The sequence below is a fragment of the Camelus bactrianus genome, chromosome 3 (genome assembly GCF_048773025.1).
Source record: "Camelus bactrianus isolate YW-2024 breed Bactrian camel chromosome 3, ASM4877302v1, whole genome shotgun sequence".
NCBI classification, from domain to species: Eukaryota; Metazoa; Chordata; class Mammalia; order Artiodactyla; family Camelidae; genus Camelus; species Camelus bactrianus.
The window spans coordinates 113,436,132-113,461,083 of record NC_133541.1 but is presented as its reverse complement, the minus strand read 5'-3'; the positions used below and the strand labels follow the sequence as shown (position 1 = coordinate 113,461,083).

General features: G+C 45.4%; 2 protein-coding genes across 4 annotated transcripts in view; both read right to left on the bottom strand.

Annotated features, from left to right (window-relative positions):
• Positions 1–23,119, bottom strand: part of NIPAL4 (NIPA like domain containing 4) — a 41,053-nt gene extending 17,934 nt beyond the window's left edge. Inside the window, exon 1 of one of the 2 annotated variants that reach the window (XM_045506693.2) lies at positions 22,983–23,119. The gene's annotated coding sequence lies outside the window, so the exon portion shown is untranslated. Of the gene's footprint in view, positions 1–8,047; positions 8,239–22,982 lie in introns of those variants that run through there. The other variant, XM_010970060.3, reaches the window with a different exon arrangement.
• The window catches only part of CYFIP2 (cytoplasmic FMR1 interacting protein 2), a 108,398-nt gene continuing 101,314 nt past the window's right edge, over positions 17,869–24,952 (bottom strand). For both annotated transcript variants that reach the window (XM_074360989.1, XM_074360990.1), the window contains exons 29-31: positions 24,521–24,759; positions 22,983–23,130; positions 17,869–20,768 (exon numbers count right to left, since the gene is read on the bottom strand). In XM_074360989.1, coding sequence (XP_074217090.1) covers positions 20,601–20,768; positions 22,983–23,130; positions 24,521–24,759 — 555 coding nt within the window. In that variant the 3' untranslated portion in view covers positions 17,869–20,600. The remainder of the gene's footprint in view (positions 20,769–22,982; positions 23,131–24,520; positions 24,760–24,952) is intronic.

Below are 24,952 nucleotides of genomic sequence, written 5' to 3'. Positions count from 1 at the left end.
GGCCCCATTGAACTGCTGACTCCTGGGCTGCTGTCCTGACAAAGCCCTTTTCTCCCGGAGCCACAATAGCCCTGTCAGGTAGGTAGCAGGGCCTGCAGCATTGTCTCCCCAGAAAAGAACAGCCTTCACTGTCTGTCCCAGGCTGTCTCCCAGGGGAGGGCGGGTGGCTTTGGAAGAGTCTGACCAGCCAGGGACAGATGGGCTCTGTCCTTAGCCAGCCAGGGACGGGTGAACCAGCCACATCTCATGTAGCCACTTATTTAGAGATGGGCAGGAAAATAAATTTACCAGAACCCAAATTCCTAAAAACGTGGCTTTTTAAGTGCATGTGCAAATGTTTTATGTTACAGAGCTGCACTGTCCAATATGGTAGCCACCAGCTCCATGAGAATTTGGAAAGTGGCTAATCTGAACTGTGCTATACGTGTAAAACAGGCACTGTTAACATGTTGGGCCAGATCTGGGCTGTGAGGGGCTGTGCTGTGCACCGTAGGATGTGTAGCAACATCTCTGGTCTCTGCCCGCCATCCCCCACCCCTCTAGGTTGTGACAACCCAAAACATCCCAGACAATTGCCAAAATCACCCTAGGCTGAGAACCTCCCAGGTCTCAAAGACTTAGAAAAAAAGTGTAAAATATCTCATTAGCAACATTTTAGTATTGATTACATGTTGAAATGATCCTTTCTTGGATACATTGGGTTAAGTAAAATATATTATTAAAATTAATTTTCTCTATTTCTTTTTACTTTTTATAAAGTTTGGCTACTACACAATTTAAAATTACATATGTGGATCACATCCTATTTCTATTAGACAGTGCTGCTGTAGAGGAAGAGACTGATAGACAGAGAGGGAGGATGACCAGCGGCAGGTCACAGAGCAACAGAGGGGCGGAGTCCTAACTCGAGTCAGGTTTCCAGACTGCCACCCCAGACCAACGCTACTACTCCGACACAGCTCCAGGCTGAAAGGAAATACAAAACTCAATGCGCTGGGTGTTCCCAGCATGGCATGGCCAAAAAGCACTGGAGGAGAAATGGAGAGTCACATGAGTGACGTGAAAGCTATTCATAGAGGGCTTGCTGTTTGTTATACGCATGCTCCCTTTTTGAATCTTTGCAATGGCCCTGGGAAGCAGGTTTTATTACTATCTCCATTTTTCAGATGAAAAAACTGAAGTCCAGTGAAGACACTCAGCCTGTGATGTGAGATGCCAAGAATCAAAAGTGGACACTCTTTTCAATACTACAAAGACTGCTTATGGTCCCAGGCGTAGTGACAGGCCATGGGACTTGGGTGGCCACTTCTCCCGCCAGCATCCTACACCGGGTAAAGGGGCTGGGAAAGGTGGAGTTTCTAGTCCTGCCGAGCTGGTCTTGTGGGCAGGGTGGGGAAGGACAGAGGGCTGTCACCTCCTTCAGGCTGACCTGGAATCATGGGAATCTCAATGGTCAACGTGCAGAGACTGGCCCACTCTTCCTCTCCAGGTGGGTCCCCACCATGGCTGCTGTCCTCATAAAGAGCTTTATTGTCATCAGAAATAATGCTGTGAATGGACACAGGTGCACTCAGACTGGCTTTAAGAAGAGACCGTGCCCAGAGATGGGGTCCACATGCAACTGGCAGCATAACGATTAACACCAAGTCCTTCCTCTGTGTGCTAAGCGAAGTCGCAGAATTGGCTCAGATGGTCATTATAATCCCTTACTCTGGGTACCATTTTAAGTCCCATTTTACAAATAAAGAAACTGAGAGGTGAAGTCCTTTCCCAAGGTCACACACTGTGATAGGGACAACTTCAAGCTGGGCTTCTGTATCCCCAGAACACCTCTCTTAAGCCAGGCACTGGTTTGAAGAGGCCAAAGCCTTCCTCCCAGACCGCTTCCTGGTCCTCCTCTGAATGGGGTAACTGGGAAGACTGGGTCCATCCAGATACTACACTGGGTGGCCATATAACCTTCTCACCAGCTCTCCTTCAATGTCAGAGCTGGAAGGACTCAATTAATCCACCCCTTGAGTTGGCAGATGGGGAAACTGAGGCACAGAGAGGGGCAAAGTCACGCTCAACATCACCCTGCTAATTTGTGGCAGAATCAGTACTTCACTCAAAGTCACCTGAATCCCGATCCAGTACTTTTATGTTCCACTATGCTCTTTCTGGGTAGAAAGGACTGATCTTAGTACAAATAATAGGAGGTCTTACTTTTTTGCCATGTTTTAAGGCTGAGCCAGTGCACCAAGAATTCACACACATTATCCCATTTACTCCTCACAGTAAGCCTATGAGTTTGGTCCTGCTATGATTCCTATATTAGAGATGAGGAAACTGAGGCTCAGGAAGGTTAAGTAACTAGTCTGCAGGTAAATAGTGGGGCCATGGTGAAACCCAGCAGCCTGATTTTAGAGTCTTTTCTCAACCACCTTTCTCAGGCTGATCACACCACGTTTACAGCATCCCTCATCAGAACACCTGCCTACAGGTAGGAGGAGTTTCACGTTACAACCAAGGGCAGGGCTCAGTCCGAGGAATGTACGTGGCAGGGCAGCATTGCCTGGCCTTGCTGCGGGTGTGCAGAGAGCGTAATGCACTTTCTGTATGGAAACGAACTTCAGATCTGATGGAAAACCAGCTGGAGTTATAATAATAATACTGATATAAACTATTCCCGCTGCATGACTTCCGTGCAGCAGATTCTTTGCCTGTAGTTACCTCCAATCCTTACAGCAGTCTCACCAGGTGCATGAAGTTATCCCAGCTTTACAGCTGATGACAGTGAGACTCTGAGGGGTTGGGTGACTTGCTCAAGGTCACGCAGACAAGGAGCGGCTAAGCTGGGATTCGAGCAGGTCCTCGAAGCATGGGCTGTAGTTTCATCCTCGTTCCCCGCCTCTCGCTGTCTAAGTCACTGGGCAGGTCAGCAGCCTGAGGGCGGGGGGCCGGGGGACTGCGGTGATGCTCGTGGCCTGTGCCTGTTTGGATCTGCAGCATCCGGTACGTGGGCACAAGGAGGGTAGGGGCACGGGGAGCGTCGTGGCCAGAGGGAAGTCTGGTCCAAAAGTGGGAGGTGTCAACTTAAAAATGAAGGACAAACTTAGGATCTGTTTTCCCTTTTGGATTTAAAAAAATAAACCCAAGTTAGACTCTGATGTCTGAGAGGCTGATATTAACAAAGTCAGGCCATGTGAATTCTCGTCCCCATTCTGCCACTAACACGCTGGGACCTGAGGCAGGTCCTTCCCATCTGGGTCTGTTTCCCCTATATGTGCGACGAAAAGAAAGCACTAGATCAGTGGTTCTTAAAACTTTTTTTGTTTTCCTTTTTTGTGTTTTGTTTTGTTTTCTTGGTGGGATGGGTGTAGGCATCAAAACCTTTTGCACTGACAAGGGCTTAATTTCCAGAAAATACAAACAGCTCATACAACTTAATAACAAAAAAACAAACAACCCAATCCAAAAATTGGCAGAAGACCTAAGCAAGCAATTCTCCAATTCAGACATACAGATGGCCAATAGGCACATGAAAAAATGCTCAGTATCACTAATTATCCGAGAAATGCAAATCAAAGCTACAATGAGGTATCACCTCACACTAGTCAGAATGGCCATCATTCAAAAGTCCACAAATGATAAATGCTGGAGAGGCTGTGGAGAAAAGGGAACCCTCCTACACTGCTGGTGGGAATATAGTTTGGTGCAGCCATTATGGAAAACAGTATGGAGATTCCTCAAAAAACTAAAAATAGATTTACCATATGATCCAGCAATCCCACTCCTGGGCATATATCCAGAGAGAACTCTAATTCGAAAAGATACATGCACCCCAGTGTTCATAGCAGCACTATATGCAATAGCCAAGACATGGAAGCAGCCTAAATGTCCATCAACAGATGACTGGATAAAGAAGTTGTGGTATATACATTTATACAATGGAATACTACTCAGCCATAAAAAATAAAATAATGCCATTTGCAGCAACATGGATGGACCTGGAGATTGTCATTCTAAGTGAAATAAGCCAGAAAGAAAAATACCATATGATATCACTCATATGTGGAATCTAAAAAAAATTAAATTAAATTAAAAAAGACACAAATGAACTTATTTACAAAACAGAAACAGACTCACAGACAGAAAACAAACTTATAGTTACGAAGGGGAAAGCAGGTGGAAAGGGATAAATTGAGAGTTTGAGATTTGCAGATACTAACTACTATACATAAAATAGATAAACAAAAAGTTTCTTCTGTATAGCACAGGGAACTATATTCAATATCTTATATGAAAAAGAATATGAAAATGAATATATATCTGTATGTATATGTGTGACTGAAACATTATGCTGTACACCAGAAATTGACACAACATTGTAAACTGACTATACTACACGAAAAAAAAAAAAAACAAACAAAGAAAACCTTTTTACTAAACGGAAAGTTACTTGGAAGGACACCATACAAACCTCTTTAAAGACGTCCTTCTTTCATGGATCCAAGACAAGGGCCTGGAACCTTGTCCCCTTGGCCTCCATGCTGTCTCCCTGCTGTCCCTAACCCTGCAGCAGCTGCTGAGAAATCCCCCATCCACACTAGGACTCAGAAAGTCCCAGGTTGATAGTGGGGGCCCGTGTGGTCTGCTGGGCACACAACGTTTGCATCGGCTAGTCATCCTATGGGATGTCCCCAGGGAGCTGCTGTAGGGATCAGAATGGCCAGGAACTTCTCTGCACAAGGAGGCTCTTGGGCTCAGGACTTCCTCAGTTCTCCAGAGCCCTGGAACACAGGCATGCAATGGGAGGCGTGGGATGGGAGAGGTATTTTATTTTCAAGCCAGGAACTAGCTCAGCCTCCTTTGGGGATCTTGGGGAGGAAGAGCAGGTTTGGGGTGGTGTATGGGTCTCACCTCAGCCACACAGGATAGCTGTGTGGCCTTAGGCAAACTATGACCTCTCTGAGCCCCAGCTGTCTTATCTGTAAAAATGAGATAAGATGACGATGTTGATAATAGTAGTTACCTCTTATTGAATACTTGGTATCTGCAAGTGCGTCTTATGCGTTATTATCAACAAACCCCCACAAGACCCTTATGAAGTAGGTGTTATATTATCCATTGTACAGATGTGGAAACTGAGGCACAGAGATGTTAGGTAGCTTGCACAAGTTCACACAGCTCCTGCTGTCAAATGGCACAGCTAAGATGCAAACCCATTTCTGACTGACTCCAAAGATAGAATTTTCACCTGAAACATTTTATCAACTTCTTAAATTACACCTGCCTCAAATTAAACCTGCCTGTTTTGAGACTCATGAAAGACAATCTAGGTCCATAATCACAGCTCTGGCTTAGTGAATAAGTCCCTATTCCTGTCTCCATGCTAAATGCCCCAAAGTTCCCTACAGACCTAAAGGAATCGATGAATGTCTACAAGTTAAGTCCCTCTCTTCCCAGCAAGTGAAAATAAGGAAAGGGAAGGGGGTTCTGTCTGATCTCAGGAAAAAGTAACTTTTTGCTGTAAACAAGCTTCTTTAATGAGTGTTTCCCAAATTGTGTTCTATGAACCACCACTCCACTTAGTTCTGTGTTCAAAAAAGCTTGGGAATGGCTACATCCTCAACCCTCCTCTTAGAGCCATGAATTGCACATTAGCATATTAAAGGCACTGAGAAGTCCTGCTGTAAAGAAGTCTGCTTAATTTAGTTTAACCCAGTGTTCCAAGCCCTACTGATCATGGAATCTCCGCACCCCCACCCCCGCCACCACACATACACACATAACACTATTAACATCTGGTTCTAAAGAACACACTTGTCTATTTATGCAGATAATGCAACTAAGGGCCAGAGAGCTTGCAGGGGTTGTCTTAAGGTCACACAGTCACCCGGTGGTGGATTCTTTTGTAAATGAAGCCTTATTCTCAAACTCACTGCTGAGATGCAGGGCAGAGTAGTGGTTCAAAGCTGTTGGACAAGCTGTCTCTACCATTCTCTAGCCATGGGCCCTCAGGCAGGTTACTTCACCCCCTCCCTGGGCCTCAATTATATGGGGACAGTGTGACATATACCTCAACAGGCTAATCAGGGATTCAGTGAATTAATATATGAAAAGTGTTTGGAACAGCACCTGGCATGAAGGAGTGAGTTAATTAGCACCGTCCCTGCTGGAGTTTGTGTAAAACGAAGTGACCGTGGCACTGCAGGGGAGGTCTGCTACTTTAGAAGGTCTGCTTGAGGGAGGCCAGGGGTTGGCTGGTGGCTCTGAGGAGCTCTTTCCCCAGCCAAAGCTCCCAGGGGTGGGGCGTTCCCATCTACCTGCCCCTGGGGCCAGGTCTCTTGGTGCTGCCAGACCAGACAGTCTCCATATGTCTGCCTCCTTGACGTGTCTCTTGTCTAAGCTCAGATAAATCCTTGCTGGAATGGTCAGTTTGTGAGGTCCAGGAGCTAGATTAAGTGGTAAGCAACATACAAGAGGCACCAGCTTTTGAGCCAGAGAGTCCTGGCATCAAACCCAGGCTCTGGACTTCCTACTAGTGGGATTTTGGCCAAATCACTTAACTTCCCTGAGTCTCAGTTTCTTCATTTGTAACATGAGGATAACATAGTACTTACTTCTTAAGTTTGCTCTGAGGTGCCACGTAATAATAACTAATGTTTAATAGGTGCTTACTGCATGTCAGGCACTGTTCTAGCAACTGGGGATCGTGAGTGTCACAGTAGACAAGATCCTACTCTCTTGGACCTTACATTCAAGAACGGTTAGATATGCTACAAATATGCAAATAAATTAAAATTATTAAATCAGAGTGTAATAATAGATAAAAAAATGAAACAAGGTAAGAGGCGGAGAATGACTGATAAAATACTCCAGGAAGGGCTTGCTGAGGTCGTATTGTTTAAACTGAGATCTGACTGACAAAGAGTGAACCATGGGAAAATCTGGGGGAAGAGCCTTCCAGACTGAAGAAATAGCTAGTGCAAAGGCCTTAGGTACAAGCAATCCTGGTTTGTTTGAGAGACAGAAGGAAGGCCCTTTTGACTTGGAGAGGGAGAGTAGTACAAGATAAAATTGTCGATGCCTAGTATACATGCAAGAGAAGTGAAAATATAGGGCAACACAAAAACTTGTATGCAAATGTTCACAGCAGCATTATTCACTATAGCCCCCAAGCGGAAATGCCCTAAATGTTCATCAACTGATAAACAAAGTGTGGTACATCCATTCAATGGAATATTATTTGGCCATGAAGATGAATGAGAGCCTGATACTTCCTCATGCAACATGCATGAACCTTGAAAACATATGCTCAGCAAAAGGGGTCAGGTGTTAAAGGCCCCATATTATATGATTCCATTTATATGAAAGGTCCAGATTAGGTAAATCCATAGAGACAAAAAGTAGATTAATAGCTGGTGGGGGAGGCAGAGTAGGGAGTAATTACTAATGGGTATATGGTTTCTTTCTGGGGTGCTGTCAATGTCCTGGAATTAGAGGCAATTATTGCATAACTTTGCAAATATATGACAAACCACTGAATTGTACACTTGAAAAGGATAAACTTTATGGTAATTGGATTGTATCTCAATTAAAAAGATCAGAGGACAGGAGCCAGCTTAGAAGTGATGCAGGGAGTTTAGAGGAGGTACCCCTGTTATGCCCATATTACAAAGGAGGGTCCAAGCACACACAGAGAGGGTAAGCAACTGGCCTTGAGGCCTCACAGCTAAAAGTGACTGAGCTGGGATTCACATCCAGGCTTCTGGACCAGAGCCCATTCTTTTCTGTAAAGCCTTTATACAGCACAGAGTTTGGCATTCATCCGATAAGCAAGAGACAAGTATATTTTGGGACTGGGGTTTTAGTTTCCGGATTCCCGCTCTATGGGGTTTTACCCTCATTGCTGGCCTCCACTCTCTGAGCTGCATCCCCCCGACCCCCTCACCATTCACCTCTTACCAGGAAGAGAGACAGAGGACCAGACACCTTGCACCGCCCCCTTGGGTAGATCCACTATATCCAACACCCTGTTCTCATCAGCTGCTCATTAACTTACTGTGAACACAGTCACACTGGAAATTCTGGTTTGCAAGTCGGGCCTGGATGAGGAGGCCTCCAAGGAATCCAGAGCGTGGGTTAAGGATTCTTTACGGCTTGTCAGGTGGGGCAGGGGGCTAAGCTGCCCCTCCACTGCAGAGGACCTCCACCCTGGTGAGGATGAGGACGGAGGGGAAGCGGGCGGGGACAGAGCTGCTCGCCTCCGGATTGGCTGCGGGCCAAGTCGTTGGGCCAATAGAAAGCCACACTTTTTAAAAATTGAGCTAAAAATCGACCAGAGATAATTATCTGAGTTTTGCTGAGCAAAGAAAAATGTTGTTTGTTTTGCGACCAGTCCAATAAATGTTTGTGCCTCCCCATTTCCATCCCGAATTTCCAGAATGCCTGGTCTGTACAGAGAGGTCTGACCTTGGGTCAAACCCCAGGAGGACCATGAGTGAGTGGTTCTCCTTTTAGGGAAGGGCGCCACTGGTAATTTTTAACTTCTTAGGGGCCCGCAACCCTTTAAGAATCTGACAAAAATTGTGAACACTTGGCTCAGATAGAGGCACACACTTATAAACACCACTCTGCACTGAATTTCAGAGGAACTCAGGTTAATAATTCTTGGCTTTTGATCATAGGAAAAAAATCCTAAATTTTTAAATGTACATTTTTACTGAGGCAACACTTCATAAAGAATAGTGCACAAATGTTAAAATGATGTGTGAAGATCAACGAACTTCTACATATGGATACACTCACGTAACTGCCCTCCTCATAAGAACAGAAAACATTTCCAGGCCTTACAACAACCCAAGGAAATTCTGACACCTTGATTTTAGCCTAGTGATTAAGTCAGAAGACTTCAGTCTCCTGATGTGCACAATCGTAAGATAATAAATTTGTGTTGCTGTCAGTCACTAAATTGGTGGTCATTTTTGAAAGGAGCAGTAGGTGGTAATTTGTTAAAGCAGCAATAACACAGGGCTACATCCTCTCTCATTTGCACCAAGAGGGTAGGAGGGTGCTTGATCCCCCACATCTTTGCACACACTGTTAAGGTGATGTGTGCAGACTATCATTTCATTATTGCAGCAACAGCAGAAGTAGGTACTATCACTATTACCATTCTCAGCCATAACGAACCTAATATTCAGAGATTAAGAATTTGCTCGTTCTTACAGAGGTAGGTTTTCAAGAACCCGGCTTTTAACCAGTTCTCCCTTTGTCCCCATTCTTGGGTAAGGAAGGTTGCAAGAGAGAGAAAAGGAACACCACCAAGGACTTCTCCCAGTAGGGAGCGTCCACACGTGTCCCCAGACCTCACCCCCATGCCTTATTCTGTTCCTTTCTGGAGTTTATCCCTGTCCCTCCTGCCTCTGTCCCACCCCCAACCCTCCCTATCACCCTATAAAGCACAACCGTAATGCCTACAGTCGACGCCAGACGAGTCCTTTATTCTCTCCTCTTCTATGACAGCTGCTGTTCGAAGGCAGCCTAACTTGTTGACATCAATTACACGGCAAGCTTTTTAGAGAGGATGGGGGATTGATTCATTCAGCAGACACAGAGGGAACACTTTCGATGTGTTGCCTGCTGTTAAAGGCACAGGCACCATGATGTGAGCAAGACAGATCCAAGCCCTATACTCAGCACATGGTCACACAATTATGCATTATGATTTTGATAAATGGCAAGGTCAAGTACAGAACCATGGAGCGTATTTAAAAGAGCAACCGGGACCTAGGTTTCCAGGAGGAAGGGTGTTTTAAGTGAGACTCGAAGGGTGATGGAAGGCCTGAGTCTCTGAAGACAGGGAGGTGGGCCGAGGGTGGAGGAGCATTCCTGGCAGGCAGGGGCAGGTGTGAGCATCTCAAGGGGAGCAAGCGGGAGCCTGGGAGCCCAGGATGAACTGAAAAGGGCCAGCGGTGTGGTTGTTTAACCTGCACTGCTTCCCGAGTCTGGGTCTTTAAGCACAAGATGGGGGTGTGAATGACAGGAGGGCTAAATTAATGGGAGAATGTGACAGCCGTGGATGGGCTGAACCCAGGTGGTCAGCCCCTTCCCAGGGCAGCCCCAGTGAGCCCAGTGAGGGTTCTCCAGCTCAGGGCTGGGCTCCTTGCCAGAAGTGTTTAAGAAAAGCCCCAACCAGGGGCTCTTTGATTTCCCCTTTTCCTGTTGCTCTGAAACTCCAGAAGGCAGAACTCCCTGGGTTTTAGTCTAACTAATGAGAGTGGAGCTTAGGGGCCACATATTTTTAGCTCTGATAGCATCTCACAGCATATTTTCCCAGGGAAACCCTCTGCCTTCCCCACTCTGCCGGAAGCTCTGGGCTAGCCAGACACGCAGCATCTGGGAACTCGGGGAACGGGCTGAGAGGGGAGCACAGACTGAGGAAATCAGAGTAAATCAAACCAGATGGGGAAGTGGGGACTGGCTCTGGGGGCTGGTGACTCTCCTCCTCACCCAGAGGGAAATCCGTCTTTGTCCCTTTCCCACCTCTGGCTTATTCTTTCTAGGGGAACTGAAAGCAGGATCTGAGCAGCCCCTCCCAACGCCTGCAGGGTCAGGGGCAAAAGTACCACATACCATATGCCTTTAAATAAGTACCAGTTTTAAATCATGCTATTAAACGGTTATAAAATACGCTCTGTCTTCCTGAAGACAAAATATACTTTTACAACACAAAATAAAGCATATACAAAGTCATGGGTTTTATATGACTGAAAGTTGGTAAAAATACCAAAGAGATGACAGAATTTAATTATCCTTGCATATTCCTGGGCGTTCTGTTCTTGTGCCAGTGATGTTTGGATGGCTAAAATAAACACATACATAATTCATAAATATGTATTTATCCTATACATTTTCTTTTTCTTGCCTTCATTTTAATATTATTATGTTTTTATAATCAAGACTCCCCTCTCCTCCGACCCTTGCACCTATGGTCAGTTATCAACAAAGGAGGCAAGAATATATAATGTAGAAAAGACAGTCTCTTCAATAAGTGATGCTGGGAAAACTGGACAGCTGCCTGTAAAACAGTGAGATTAGAGCATTTCCTTATACCATATACAAAAATAAACTCGAAATGGATTAAAGACCTAAACGTAAGTTCTGAAACCATAAAACTTGTAGAAGAGAACATAGGCAGATCACTCTCTGACATAAATTGTAGCAAGATTTTTTTGGATCTGTCTCCTCAGGCAAAAGAAACAAAAGCAAAAATAAACAAATGGGACCTAATTGGACTTAAAAGCTTTTGCACAGTTAAAGGAAACCATTGACAAAACAAAAAGACAACCAATGAAGTGGAAGAAAATATTTGTAAATGATTGGACAGACAAGGGGTTAATACCCAAAATATATAAACAGCTCATACAACTCAATAATAATATAAAAAAAAAATCAAAAAATGGGCAATAGGCCTAAATAGACATATCTCCAAAAACATACAAAGGACTAACAGGCATATGAAAAGATGCTCAACATCAATAATTATTGGACAATGCAAATCAAAACTACAATGAGATATTACTTCACACCTGTCAGAACGGCTATCATCAAAAAGTCTACAAATAATAAATGCTGGAGAGGGTGCGGAGAAAAGGGAACCTTCTTACACTGTTGGTGGGAATGCAGTTTGGTGCAGGCATTATGGGAAACAGTACGGAGATTCCTTAAATAACTAAAACTAGAACGAGTAGCAATTCCAATTCCACTCCTGGGCACACATCCAGACAAAAATGAAACACTAATCACCCCAATGTTCAGAGCAGCACTATTTACAATAGACAAGATATGGAAGCAACCTAAGTGTCCATCAACAGATGAATGGATAAAGAAGATGTGATATATATACACGCAACAGAATATTACTAAGCCACAAAAAAGATTAAAATAGTGCCATCTGAAGCAACGTGGATGGACCTACAGAATATTCCACTAAGTGAAATAAGTCAGACAGAGAAAGACAAATGCTGAATGTCACTTATATGTGGAATCTAAAAATAAGGGAAATGAATGAATATAACAAAACAGAAACAGATCCACAGATGTAGAGAACAAACCAGTGGTTACCAGTGGGGAGAGGAAAGCGGGCAGGAGCAGAACGGGGTATGGGATTAAGAGACACAAACTATTAGGTAGAAAATAAACAAGGGTCTATTGTATAGCACAGGGAACTATAGTCACTGTCCTGTAATAACTTTTAATGGAGTATAAACTGTAAAAATACTGAATCACTATGCTGTACACCTGAAATTAATGTAATATTGTAAATCAACTATACTTCAATTAAAAAAAAAGATTCCTCCCGCCTCTGGCTTTATCAAGGTATAATTGAAAATCAAAATTTTACATGTTTAAGGGGGACAAATGATATTTTGATATACAAATGCACTGTGAGATGATCACCACAATGAAGGTAATTAATACATCCATGACCTCATATAGTTGCTTTTTTTTTTTTTTGGTGTGGTGAGAACACTTAAAATCTACCCTATGTTTATATAATTTGTGTTCTGTTGTCAGTAATGTCAACCCCTCTTCAGTCACTGAAACTCAGCTTTTTAATAAATTTCAGTTTGAAGAACTCACATTCTCATAAGGGGTAGCACTTGAAATTATCAGTAAGATTTTAAAAGCAATACTTAGATTCAGAAATAAACCATGCATTTTATGTATTACACTTAACTATTTCTGGAGTCATGTAGAATTATTATAGAAAATGTTACAAAACATTTTCATTTTATTAAGTGAATTTATTATATAAATACCCCTTACATTACCGTTTTCTTTGTCTTTTAAAGCAATACCCAGAGCATGCATTGTTTATTGAATTGTTCTTTCAAATCTTTCAATTCTGGAATATCATGAGGAAACCTCCCTAAAAGCAGTACATGCTCTCTGCTCTCCCGAATCAAGACTATACTTTGACCTACAAGGGCCAAAAAACAGTTTGTGAACAAGTTAGTTTGGAATTATTTGTATGTGAATCTTCTCAGTCATGCAAATCTTTGTATCTCATTCTTTGCACTTCTTTTTATTTCATTGGAATGCCATTTCTGTTGCACACTTATTTGCATTTTCATTTAGGAAAGCCAGTTTCTCTAAAATTTATAAAAACATGTTTTGATCCTCTTAAATTGGACAAATTTAGTTGCCTTTGATTTTCTGCAATGTTAATAAGAGTAAGCAATACTTCACAGTGAGTGTATAGTAACTGTCAATTCAAAGTGAATTTTATTTCCCCTCAATACCACAGCTCACTCTTTAGGGCTCTTCAGTGAACTCGATCAGTGTCCCTTTTACCTTGCCCAAACTAAAGCGAATTACTTTAACAGCATTTTGCCAGCAAGTCCATTGAGCGTGTGAAAGTGGTTATAATGCAAAATCTGATACGTTTCATCAAATGTTCTATCTTTGAACAGCTCCATAAAATACTGTACAGAATCTTTTTTGTTCCAAAAAATGACATCATTTGAGGCACAGCTGTAATCATGTTTCCTAGTAACAAATTCAAACTATGTGCTGTGCGTGGCACAAAAAATGCTCCTGGGTTTTCAGCTAGAAGTGCCGTTCTCACAGGCTTGGCCACTGGGGCCTGAACAGCGTCAGTCACAGAGCGATGTTGAGGCTTTCAGGTGGCACTGAGCCAGCACTGAGCATCAGAGTTTGAGTGACAGAGATGCATAAGGTTGTCTTACAAATTTATTGTTTCGTACAATTGTGACATTCAGAGCCCAGTGAAGCCTGGGGCTGGGGACAGGAGCATGTTTAACCTAACTTAAGCCAGTAAAGGTTAGGGCCATCTCTAGGTCAGCATTTGGTGTTGGTAGCTGACTTGGCTTCAAACTCTCTGTGCCTCCATCTCCATGCGGGCAAATTCTCGTTTTTCAAGTTTAGGTAAACATGGAGCCTCTTCCGTGAAGTCTTCCCTGATAGTGCCCTCATCCTCTCCCTCTTACCCTAGCTAGAGCACCCTCCTTCCTCTGATGCTGAAAGCACTTGGCGTGACTGTCTCTTGGGATCCCACAGGATAGAGGCACTGCAGAGTACACTGTGACATGCTTAGGGGTTAAAAGCTTGGGACCTGGATCCAGACCTACCGGACTTTGAATCCTAGCTCTCTCCCTTACCATTTTTGAGACCTGTGCTTCGGTACCTTCACCTGCAAATGGAAGTAAATAATAACACACATCCCCTACAACTTGTCATGAGGCTTAAGTGAGCAAAGCGTTTAAAGTGCTGTTCCTGATGCCTGGTGTGGGGAAAGCTCAGCCAATGCTGGTGGTGATCAGACCCACCGTATCTTCCCTCACACCCGAGTTCACTGCCTGCATGCTTTTATCCTTCCTATAACTCCACACATTCCTTTAGGTCACGGCCATGATAGAATTGTAATCATACACAGAGCCTTGAAAATCATGAGCGTTCAGGAAGTGTTTCTCAAATCAATGGTCCAGGGACCCCAAGACAGCACCCTTCCCAGACCTATTCTTCCTCTTCTCCAGGGTCATGAGCTGAATTTCTCCCTCTACTCTATTCATATGTTGAAGTCCTAATGCCCTGGTATCTCAGAATGGGACTATCTTTGGAAATAGAGCCTTTAATGAGGTAACGAAGGTAAAATGAGGTCCTATGAATGGACCCTAATCCAATGTGACTGGTGTCCTTAGGAGATTATGACACAGACTCAGAGAGGAAAGACCATGTGGAGACACAGGGAGAAGACAGCCATCTAGAAGCCAAGGAGAGAGATCTTAGAAGACATGAACCCTGACGACACCTTGATCTTGGACTTCCGGCCTCCAGAATTGTAAGAAAATTAACGTCGGTGGGTTTCAGCCACCTGGTCCGTGCTATCGCGTATGGCAGCCCTAGCGAGTGAACACACTCAGCTACCCTATGGGCTCCCATCACGAAAATGCTTCCCCCTTCCACCTGAACGCCTTCAATACTTTGCCGCACCCCTGCTTCCTTAATTGTGCCCAGGTGTCAGGACTGTGTGTAAATGGTCCTTTTCCTGTGGGAGTTTAAGAAAGTATCTTAAATGGATTTCCATGCCCTTAGCCCAATGGTTTTCAAAGCATCTTCTATGAGAGGATCATTCATGTAGCGAAAGGAGGGTCCGAGGTCAGCGCCTTCTGGGAGAGGTGGCGTTAATCCAGGCTGATCAAGTTCTGCAGGACCCCTCAGAGCACTGCCAATCTTGGGGGGGGGAGTGAACGTGATGCATCCCCCAAATTTACTTGACCGTGGGACCCTCCTTTCATTGCGCATTGATCCAGACTAATAGTGAGTGCTTCAATGACAGTAGATCAAAGATACCAGCCCTACGGAGAACCCTTGGAGGAGGTGACAGACTCACAGCTGAGAAAGATTATGAGCTTCTGAAGTAGTCAGGCCCCTCCAAGTACACCAGCAGGAAGTGACCTAGAATCGGGCTATCAGAGCTGGAAGGGACTGTGGTTTATTTTGTCACCTTGAAGGTGAAGACCCTCAGGCCTCCCAGGCTGCAGCAGTGGGGAGCCCCAACGCCCCGGGGCTCATCTCCGTGGACGATCTTTAGGAAGGCTGGTGCTGGGTAACACGTGAGGCTCTGAACACCGGTGTTGGTCTTGAACACATCCTTCTAGTGATCTTCTAGTGCCATCTTTTCTGCTGAGTGTGACAGGTCCCCAGGTGACTTCAGCCTGGGAACTTCCCTGCCATTATGCTGGGCTTCTCCTGATACCAGGCTCTGATCAATCTTACCGACTCAAAGCCCCCCAGGGCCCAGTGACGAGATTCCTAAGTCTAGTTTTGGGGCCTGGTCTTGCTGATCAGTCTATTGTAGTGTAATAGCAAAAAAACAGCCTTGGAACTGGGTTCAAACCCCAGCTGTCACTTAGTAACTGTGTGAAAATAAACACACCGTATAGCCTTTCTGTCAAAGGCGGGATATAAGACAAAGTGACGGTGGTTGATTCAAAGGAATGGAGGAAAGGGATCTGTCCGCACACATGGCACCCGCACACATCAGGCCTCATTAAATATTAGTTCCCATGCTGCTTCTTAAACCTAGGGATCTAGTGATAAATGATATATAAGGAACAAGACAGAAAGTCCAGAAATAAACCCATGCACTAATGGTCAGTTAATCTATGACATAGGAGGCAAGAATATACAGTGGAGAAAAGACAGTCCCTTCAATAAATGGTGCTGGGAAAGCTGACAGCTACATGTAAAGGAATGAAGTTAGAACATTCTCTAACACCATATACAAAAATAAACTCAAAATGGATGAAAGACATAAATGTAAGACTGGACACTATAAAACTACTAAAGGAAAACACAGGCAGAACACTCTTTGACATAAACCTCAGCAATATTTTAATTGGATCCGTCTCCTAGAGTAATGGAAATAAAAGCAAAAGTAAACAAATGGGACCTAATCAAACGTAATAGCTTTTGCACAGCAAAGGAAACCATCAACAAAATGAAAAGACAACTTACTAAATGAGAGAAAATACTTGCAAATGATGTGACCGACAAGGAGTTAATATCCAAAATACACAAACAGCTCATACAGCTCAATATCAAAAACACAAATAAGCCATTCAAAAATGGGCAGAAGACCTAAACAGACATCTCTCCGAAGAAGACATCCAGGTGGCCAACAGGCACATGGAAGATGCTCAACATCAATAATTATCAGAAAAATGCAAATTAAAATTACAATGAGGTATCACCTCACACTGGTCAGACTGGCCATCATCAAAAAGTCCACAAATAGTAGATACTGGAGAGGGTGTGGAGAAAAGGGAACCCTCCTCCACTGTTGGTGGGAGTGTAGATTGGTGCAGCCACTATGGAGAACAGTATGGAGGTTTCTTAAAAACTAAAAATAGACTTACCATATGATCCAGCAATCCCACTCCTGGGCATATACTCAGAAAAGACAAAAATTCTAATTCAAAAAGATACATGCACCCCAATGTTCACAGCGGCATCATTTATAATAGCCAAGATACGGAAGTAACCTAAGTGTCCATCAACAGATGACTGGATAAAGATGTGATATATATACATATACACACACACAACGGACAATTACTCAGCCGCAAAAAAACAACAAAATTCTGCCATTTTCAGCAATATGGACGGACCTAGAGACTATCATACTAAGTGAAGTCAGACAAAGACAAATATCATACATCACTTATATGTGGAATCAAAAAAAAAAGATACAAATGAACTTATTTACAGAACAGAAATAAACTCAACGACACAGAAAAGAAACTTACGGTTACCCAGAGGGAAGAGGGAGGAATAAATTAGGAGTTTGGGATTAACAGACACACACACTACTATATACAAAATAGATAAACAATCAAGACCTTGTAATAACCTATAATGGTAAAGAATCTGAAAAATAATATATATATGTACATACATATATATACACACACTTGCACATATATATATGTATAACTGAATCACTTTGCTGTACGCCAGACACTAATACAACATTGTAAATCAACTATTCAATTAAAAAAAATTTAAAAAGTGAAAACCACTACGGATGTAGAGTGTACAGATAGTGTTAGACTATAAAATCCCTAAATGCAGGAACTCTCTCGTATATTCTGCCCAGTGCAAGGCAATTTGTAAAGCTTTAATTCCCTCAGTGAGAAAGCAAACATGTCATTAGGGTGCAATGTCTTTATCTTCTTTATGTTTATCTTTTCTCATTCTCTTTCAGCTTGTTTCCTTAGTTACCTGTTTTCACATGGCCTTCCACAGATCGACTAGGACCAGAATATGACCCAGAATCAAGACCCAAGATGCTGGTTTCACTGGTTTGGAAGCAGTTTTAATGGAGATGGAAATGTTCATCAACTTAACACAGGTACCCCAAAAATACAAAGCAAAATATCATCTTCAGCTGCATAGCAAATATGATTTAAGAATTTAACAACATTATCTGATCACAAGCGTAAATATAAGTCACCATAAATAAATGTAGATTCATTGTACAAAAATCTCCCACAACTCTTAATACAAATATGGTACATTTGACAGTTTCTGAAACATTTACTTTTAATTTTTTAAAACCTAAGATTTTTTTTTTCCTGGTTCTTAGATACACAAAAAATCAAAAGGGGGCAGTAACACCAGGAAGGAGAGAACGTTAAACCTGTTCGGTGTTCATAAATGCTGCTGGTGAGCCAGGGAAATGAAATGTCTCTCCTGAAGGCGAAGACCTCAATTTACTGGGATCAAATCTCTTGAGGATAATGGGATTCTACCCAGAGGGTCAAATTCAGGGTGGGAGGGGCGGGTGGTTGAAATAGCAATCTCATCAAATGGATGATCCAAATCTCCATAAAGCAGTGGTCAAGGGTTTGGAACGATCTCCAGGACCTAACAGCCAGTCATCTATCTGAAAGCATGAGCCAGCAACCGTCCCCAGACAGGACTGAAGGCTCCGGAGCTCAGAAATGTCCTGTGGGCTTTGACCGTGGGTTTTATTGTGTAGTTCTCCCGCGTGGTGTAACACCTCGCTTTTGCCTCTGGGACTCATCTATGATCATCAAGAGGGAAAAATGAGAAATCAGAACAGGACGTGGCAGCTCCAGACAGGAGGGCCCAACAGCTTCCACCCTGACCCACTTTCCTGCCCTACAGGTGTCTCTTCCTGGCTCAGAGGGAGCTCAAAGCCCAAGGTGAGCAGTGCCGGGGGCACTCTGCAGCATGGTCCTCAGACTTCCACGGGCAGCACAACAATTCAGCTTGTGGGAAGTGCAGATTTCTCAATCCTGCTCCCAAAGTTGCAGAATTAGTGGGTTTCAGGTGGGGCCCAGGAACCTGCATCACAGGTAACAACCTCAGGAGGCCCTGATGGAGGTGGCCTTTGGACCACACTTGGCGAGCCCCACCTCTCCCCTCTCTGGAGAGCGTGAGTGTATCACACAAACCTCTTGCTACAGACACGTCTTTGCTCTTGCCATACGGTTGAAATGGGCCATCTGGTTAACGGTAATCATTCCCATTCTTCTGCCCTGAGGGAGAGGATTGTTACCGTTCTATTTTCTCTCTTTTCCTTCCTGGGCTGAGGGAGAAATCAAATGTCTCACTTTATACGTTCTTACAAGCTCAGGGTCACAGATGCCCTTTGATGGTGAGACTCTGCAATGAGACACTCACTTCCCAAAGGCTTCCATCCTTCTACACAGTCTCCCCATTTCTTGGGGGGAGATTCTGCAAGGAATTTTGGTTCAGTCTGAGAAATGGAAGTAGACACGTCCCTGTGACATATGTCCCACCCCTCAAAATCTAAGTTAAGGAACACTGAGTTGAGAGTAAAAGATAAAATGTCTCCAGAATCTTTCAGCTTCTTGGACACTGGAAGTCCTGTTCACTAAACCAGGACTCCTCTTAGAGGCGTATTTTGGAATTAAAAGCACACTGACAAGTATTATTTATACTCCTTACCTCCCTGACCCCAAGATGTTTCTGGCTTCTGTTAAAATAACTCCTTAATGTAGTCTTTCTTGTGAGGGTCTTCCTTGATGAGAGAGTCTGTGCCGAGAAGTAGCCCCTAATTTGGCTGCTGGCTAATGCTGCGGGCAGTGCATGCCTGGCCTGTTCAAAGCTGGAGCCCCAGTGACTCAGAGCTAAGTACTTGCTCAGTGAATAGAGGACCCAGTCTCCACCAAGCTGATGAGATGGCCTGAGAGCCTTCTGTTTAGGCCTGTGGAATTCCTGGCTGGGTTCATAACTACTGCTTCCACCCAGAGGGCCTAACCATGCTCCTAATTCAATTCCACACTAATTAGTGGGATCCAGCTGTGAATGCATTTCTGAATGCTCTCTAGGAATATCCTGAGAGGGGAGTTAGGACACGGTTTGGGGAGCCCATGGAAGACCAGAGGCAACCCCACGACCCCATCTACCACGGTGCTGATACCGGGTCCTCGCCTCCCGTTCACCACGGCTCTCAGTGCCTGGTCCAGGAGTACTCTCGGTGGTGGACTCCCTGGCGTCCAGAGCAGGAGAAGATGCCATCTGGGGAAGTTGGGGGAGGGAGCCAGAGGAGGTGAAGACGCTAGTAAGGGGGGCATGCCCGTCAGGCCAGGCTGACGTCCCGGGGCATGGCCACACTCTGCTCTCCACCTCTAAGGCTTCAGTCCTGGGGTTGCGCCCGGGCACTGGGTAGGAGGTCGCCATTTAGGAAGGAGGTCTTGGGAAGCAGCCACAGATGTGGGGAACCACGAGATTAAGGGTGAAACTAGGGCTTTTAACACCGTTGGGGGGAAAAAAGAAAAAAAAAGCACATATTGCCCTGTTTCTTTCTTTTTTTTTTTTTTTCTTGTACACTATGGAGGAACCACCATGGAGATGTGATGGGAGAGCATGCAGGCCCAGCCCTCGGGAGGTGCAGATATGTCTGGGGAGGCTCTCATTTGCTTCTGGGTCCATCCCACGTGCTGTCCAGCCAGACCCTGTCACAGGCTGGCCATGGCTTTCTCTCTCCTGCTTCTCCTCCTCCTCCAGGACGAGGGGTTTGCAGGACTTCCCGCCTAGCAGGTGGTGGCCAGTGACTGGTGGATGGGCGGCTGGAAGCAGCGCACATGCTCCACGGTGGAACTGTCCGTCTCCACGGACTTCATGTACTTGTTCAAGATGGCAAAAACCTCATTGTTCAGGATCTGGTACTTCCTGATCCTGTCTGCCATCTTCTTCAGGGGCTGCAGAAGGACAGGGGCACGTGGGTTAGGTGTGGGAGGAGGGGACAGAGAAATCAACAGTAAGGGAAGAATTCAGCTGAGGGTGGGATCCAGGGTCCTGATGCGTCAATGATTGTGTCATTTTCTTGTCAAGGCCTTCTATGGGTGCCCAGAGACTGGCAATGAAATGTGAACTTGATCATAAAACTCTGAGTTTCAGAACTTACCACAAAGCTGCAGTAATCAAAATAGTGTGGTTTAAGCGTGAAGACAAGACATATGGACCAATGGAATACTGGGTCCAGAAATATAAACCCTTTCCTTTTATGGTCAAATGATGTTTGACACGGGTGCCCACAACATTCCATGGAGAAAGGATGGTCTTTTCAACAAATGATGCTGGGAAAACTGGATATCCACATGCAAAGAATGAAGTTGGATTCTCACCTTATACCACACACAAAACATTAGCTCAAAACGGATTAAAAATCTAAACATAAGAGCACAAACTATAAAACTTTTAGAAGAAACAGAGGAAAAACTTTATGCCGTTGAGTTTGGCAATGACCTCTTGGATATGACACCAAAAGCACAAGTAATAAAGAATAAATTGGACTACATCAAAATTTAAAACTTGTTTGCATCAGAGATTACTATCAACAGAGTGAAAAGGCAACGCCTGGAACAAAAGAAAACATTTTCAAATCAGGTATCTGATAAGGCATTAGTATTCAGAATGGGGAAACAACTCCTGCAACTCAACAACGGCGAAAAGACCAAATAACCCAACTAAAAAGTGAGCAAAACAGTTGAACAGACATTTCTCCAAAGAAGACAAACGAACAGCCAAAAAGCACACGAGAAGATGCTAATATCACTAAATCGTTAAGGAAATGTGAATCAAAGCCACAATGAGACACCACTTCACATACATTCAGACGGCTATTTCCAAAAATATCCAGAAAGCAACATAGAACGGAGGAGACAGAGAAACTGAACTCTTGTGCCTTGCTGGTTGGAATGTAAAATGGTGCAGCCACTATGGAAAACAGTATGGCGGTCCTCAAAAATTAAAAATAGAATTACCGTACGATCCAGCAATGCCAATTTTAGGTAGATACCCAAAAGCAAAGAAAGCAGGGTCTTGAACAGTTATTTGTACACTCACGATCACAGCAGTATTGTTTACAACAGCCAAAGTGTGGGAGCAACTCAAGTGTCCATTGACAAACGAATGGATAAACACAACGTGGTGTATACATACAATGAAATATTATTAAGCCTTTAAAGGAAAGCAATTCTGACACACACACATGGTGAGCCTTGAACACATTATGCTGAGTGAAGATTCCCTTATATGAAGTGCCCAGAGCAGTCAAATTTACCAAGACAGAAAGTGGAAGGGTGGTTACCAAAGGCTGGGGAGGGGGAAGGTAAAAGGGGGGGTTACTGTTTACTGGGCGCAGAGTTTCAGTTGGGGAGGATGAAAAGTCCTAGAGATGGTGGTGGTGAGTATATTTAATGCATTAAACACTTAAAAACAGTTAAACTCTATTGAAATGCACATTTAAAAATCATTAAAATAGCGAACTTCAATGTATGTATATTTACCACACTGGAAAAAAAAATCTCTTGAGGAGGCTCCTGCCTCCTTTTCCTCTCGGCTGGTCCCGGAGACTCTCGCTTTGTTCCAGCCACACATCTTCATGCCTCTGTGCCTTCGCTCCAGCTGTTCCCTCTGTCTGGGGCACCCTCCCCATCCTACACCCCGCTTTCTGCCTGGCTGTCTGCTGCTGGTCATTCTGGACTTCACCCAAGCATCGCCTCGATGGGAAGCCCCCAAGACCCCTCGGCAGCCCCTCAGCCCGGTTATACGGCCCTTCCTGATGCTCCCATCGCAGCCCTGCGCGCCCCCATCCCCACGTCCGCGCAACTTTCGTGTTCAGTAAAAGTCTGGGCAGATGACAGACCAGCACCAGCAGAGTCTGACTGGCAGAAGGAAGGTGTGTTTCAGGTCGGGAGCCTGGCCCTGCCCAGCGGGGTGACCTGAGTCATCCCAGTGCGTTACGAGCAAGTGACTCATGGGTTCCTACGACAAGGTCGCAGCCGCTGAGTGTCTGAACCTCCCTGCCGTGTGGGGAGTTGGCCTCCACAAACAGCTCACCCTCGGCTGCAGACGAAAGCCTGCTTGTCGGGCCTGCCCCGTCTCCCAGGCCCCAGCCCCGAGCCGCTTACCACATTCTTAATGATTTCGTCCTTCCCGTCCTGCCTCTGCACTTTCAGCAGGTGATAACAGAAGTCGAATAGGTCGAAGCGACGCTGCTGACCCAGCAGGACGATGATGGAGCAGCCGGCCCAGTTCAAGCCGTCTCCAAAACACTGCCTGGGAGCGGGAGAGGAAGCAGCTGGAGTGAGAGGCAGGGGAGGAAGAGGGGAGGGCCCTCATCTTGGGCCAGCAGTACAGCTAGTGAGCCGGCCCGTCCCTGGACCAACTCTGTTAATCTGTAGAATGGGTACAAGGGAAGCTGTCAGTGTGGATTCGTTTCTTCCAGGGACTGTGGTTAAGCCCTTTTAAGCACAAAGAGCTGTCAGTGTGTCAGCCCACTAGGGTATGAAAAATCAGTTTTGAAGATGACAACTTTGCAAGAAAAAATATCCAACCAGCCTTTGGAGACTTATCTGGCCATGAGAATTCTGATGAGAATCTGCCTTGGCTCTGGAAAGGAACCAGAGGGCCACCTGAGAGGGTAAGGGCACTTCAGTAAATGGGTAACGCTCAGCCTGCACGCCCCTAATCTCAACAGCAATCTGGGTGATTTAGGAGGCCGTGGGGCATCTCTCACTGGCTTTCCTGTCCCCGGGAGCTGCAGCCCACTGGGAACGTTTCCCTGCTCCCCCATTTCTGAGGCTGAAAGTACAGCTGCTCTGGAAACAGCCTTTCCATCCCACTCCCCACACCACTTCCTCAGGGATGCCTCTCTGGCCCCGACGTGCATTTCCTCTGGAGCTCTTGGCTCCTGGAGGGCAGGTCTTGTCTGCCCCCTGCACTACTGTTTTTGCTGTGTAGCTGGGTGAGTGATGGGAGAAGGGGGTCCCGCCTCTGTGTTCTCTGAGGACAGGACTGGGTTCCTCTCAAGGGCCCCCAGAGGCCTCACAAGCAAGGTAGGGCCTGGCTTCTGCCAGGGAATCCTTTCTTTTATCTAGATCCCCCGGACTTCTATCGGGGTGAGTGGGCAATGAGGCTTTAGTGCCAAACTCTCACCAGGGCTCCCTCCTGCCCCCTCCATCAGCCCAGCGTCCAGTCTCGAGAAGATAGGTCCTGGGAGAGGTCTGAGGTCCTGATGTGCACGCTCTCACACACCACCTGGAGCCTTTCCTGGGAGGTCCCCTTCTCCGCTCTAAGAGCTGAATCCCAGGCAATGTTCAAGCTCAGCTCTAGCCTGAGTTGAATTCCTACACTCCACTCATCTCCCTTCTGGGGCATCTCTCATCCTTCCTGCCCTCACTGCCAAGCAGCCCCATGCATTGCACCTTTTGTCTGTGTTCTTGTCTCCTCTCGGCCCACAAGCCCTATGGAGCCAGGAATCGTCTACTTTTGCTGGGCATGGGTGTTCGTCCAGCACCCAGCACCTAGACAGACACGCATGTGCTCAGTACATCTTCACTGGACAACCCCACCCCCGCCCTCCCTTTTGGCTGAGCTCTGGCGGCCTGGTGGCTCCTGGGGGGATGAGCAGGTTAGGGGGCGGCCCCGCCTTCCCGGGGGCACGCACTCAGCCGTGAACTCGTTGGTCCCCACGGGGATGCAGTACACGAACTGCATGGCGCTCCAAAGCCGGTGGAACTCCACGCACTCGTCCACATGCATGACGCCGTTGGTGGGCGGTGGGCCCCGCCAGATGGGGTCCTGTAGGTAGCTCCTGATGCGGGTCAGGATGACCTCGAACATGGACAGGCCGCAGCACAGCCGCTCCTTGGTCAGCAGGTCGCCCTCCCGAGCGATGGCAATTTGCTGGGAACGGGAAGGTACATAAACCTCTAGTCTCACCTGAGATCCCATCCTCCACCTCTCACCGGAGATCTCCAAACCCTGGCGCCAGCTACCTCTGGAATTCATTCACCGGAACTGATATCTTGTCCAGAGGTGGGCACTGATTTTATAAACCTGAGTGCCATCACAGGGAAGTCTTGTGGTAAGTAAAATC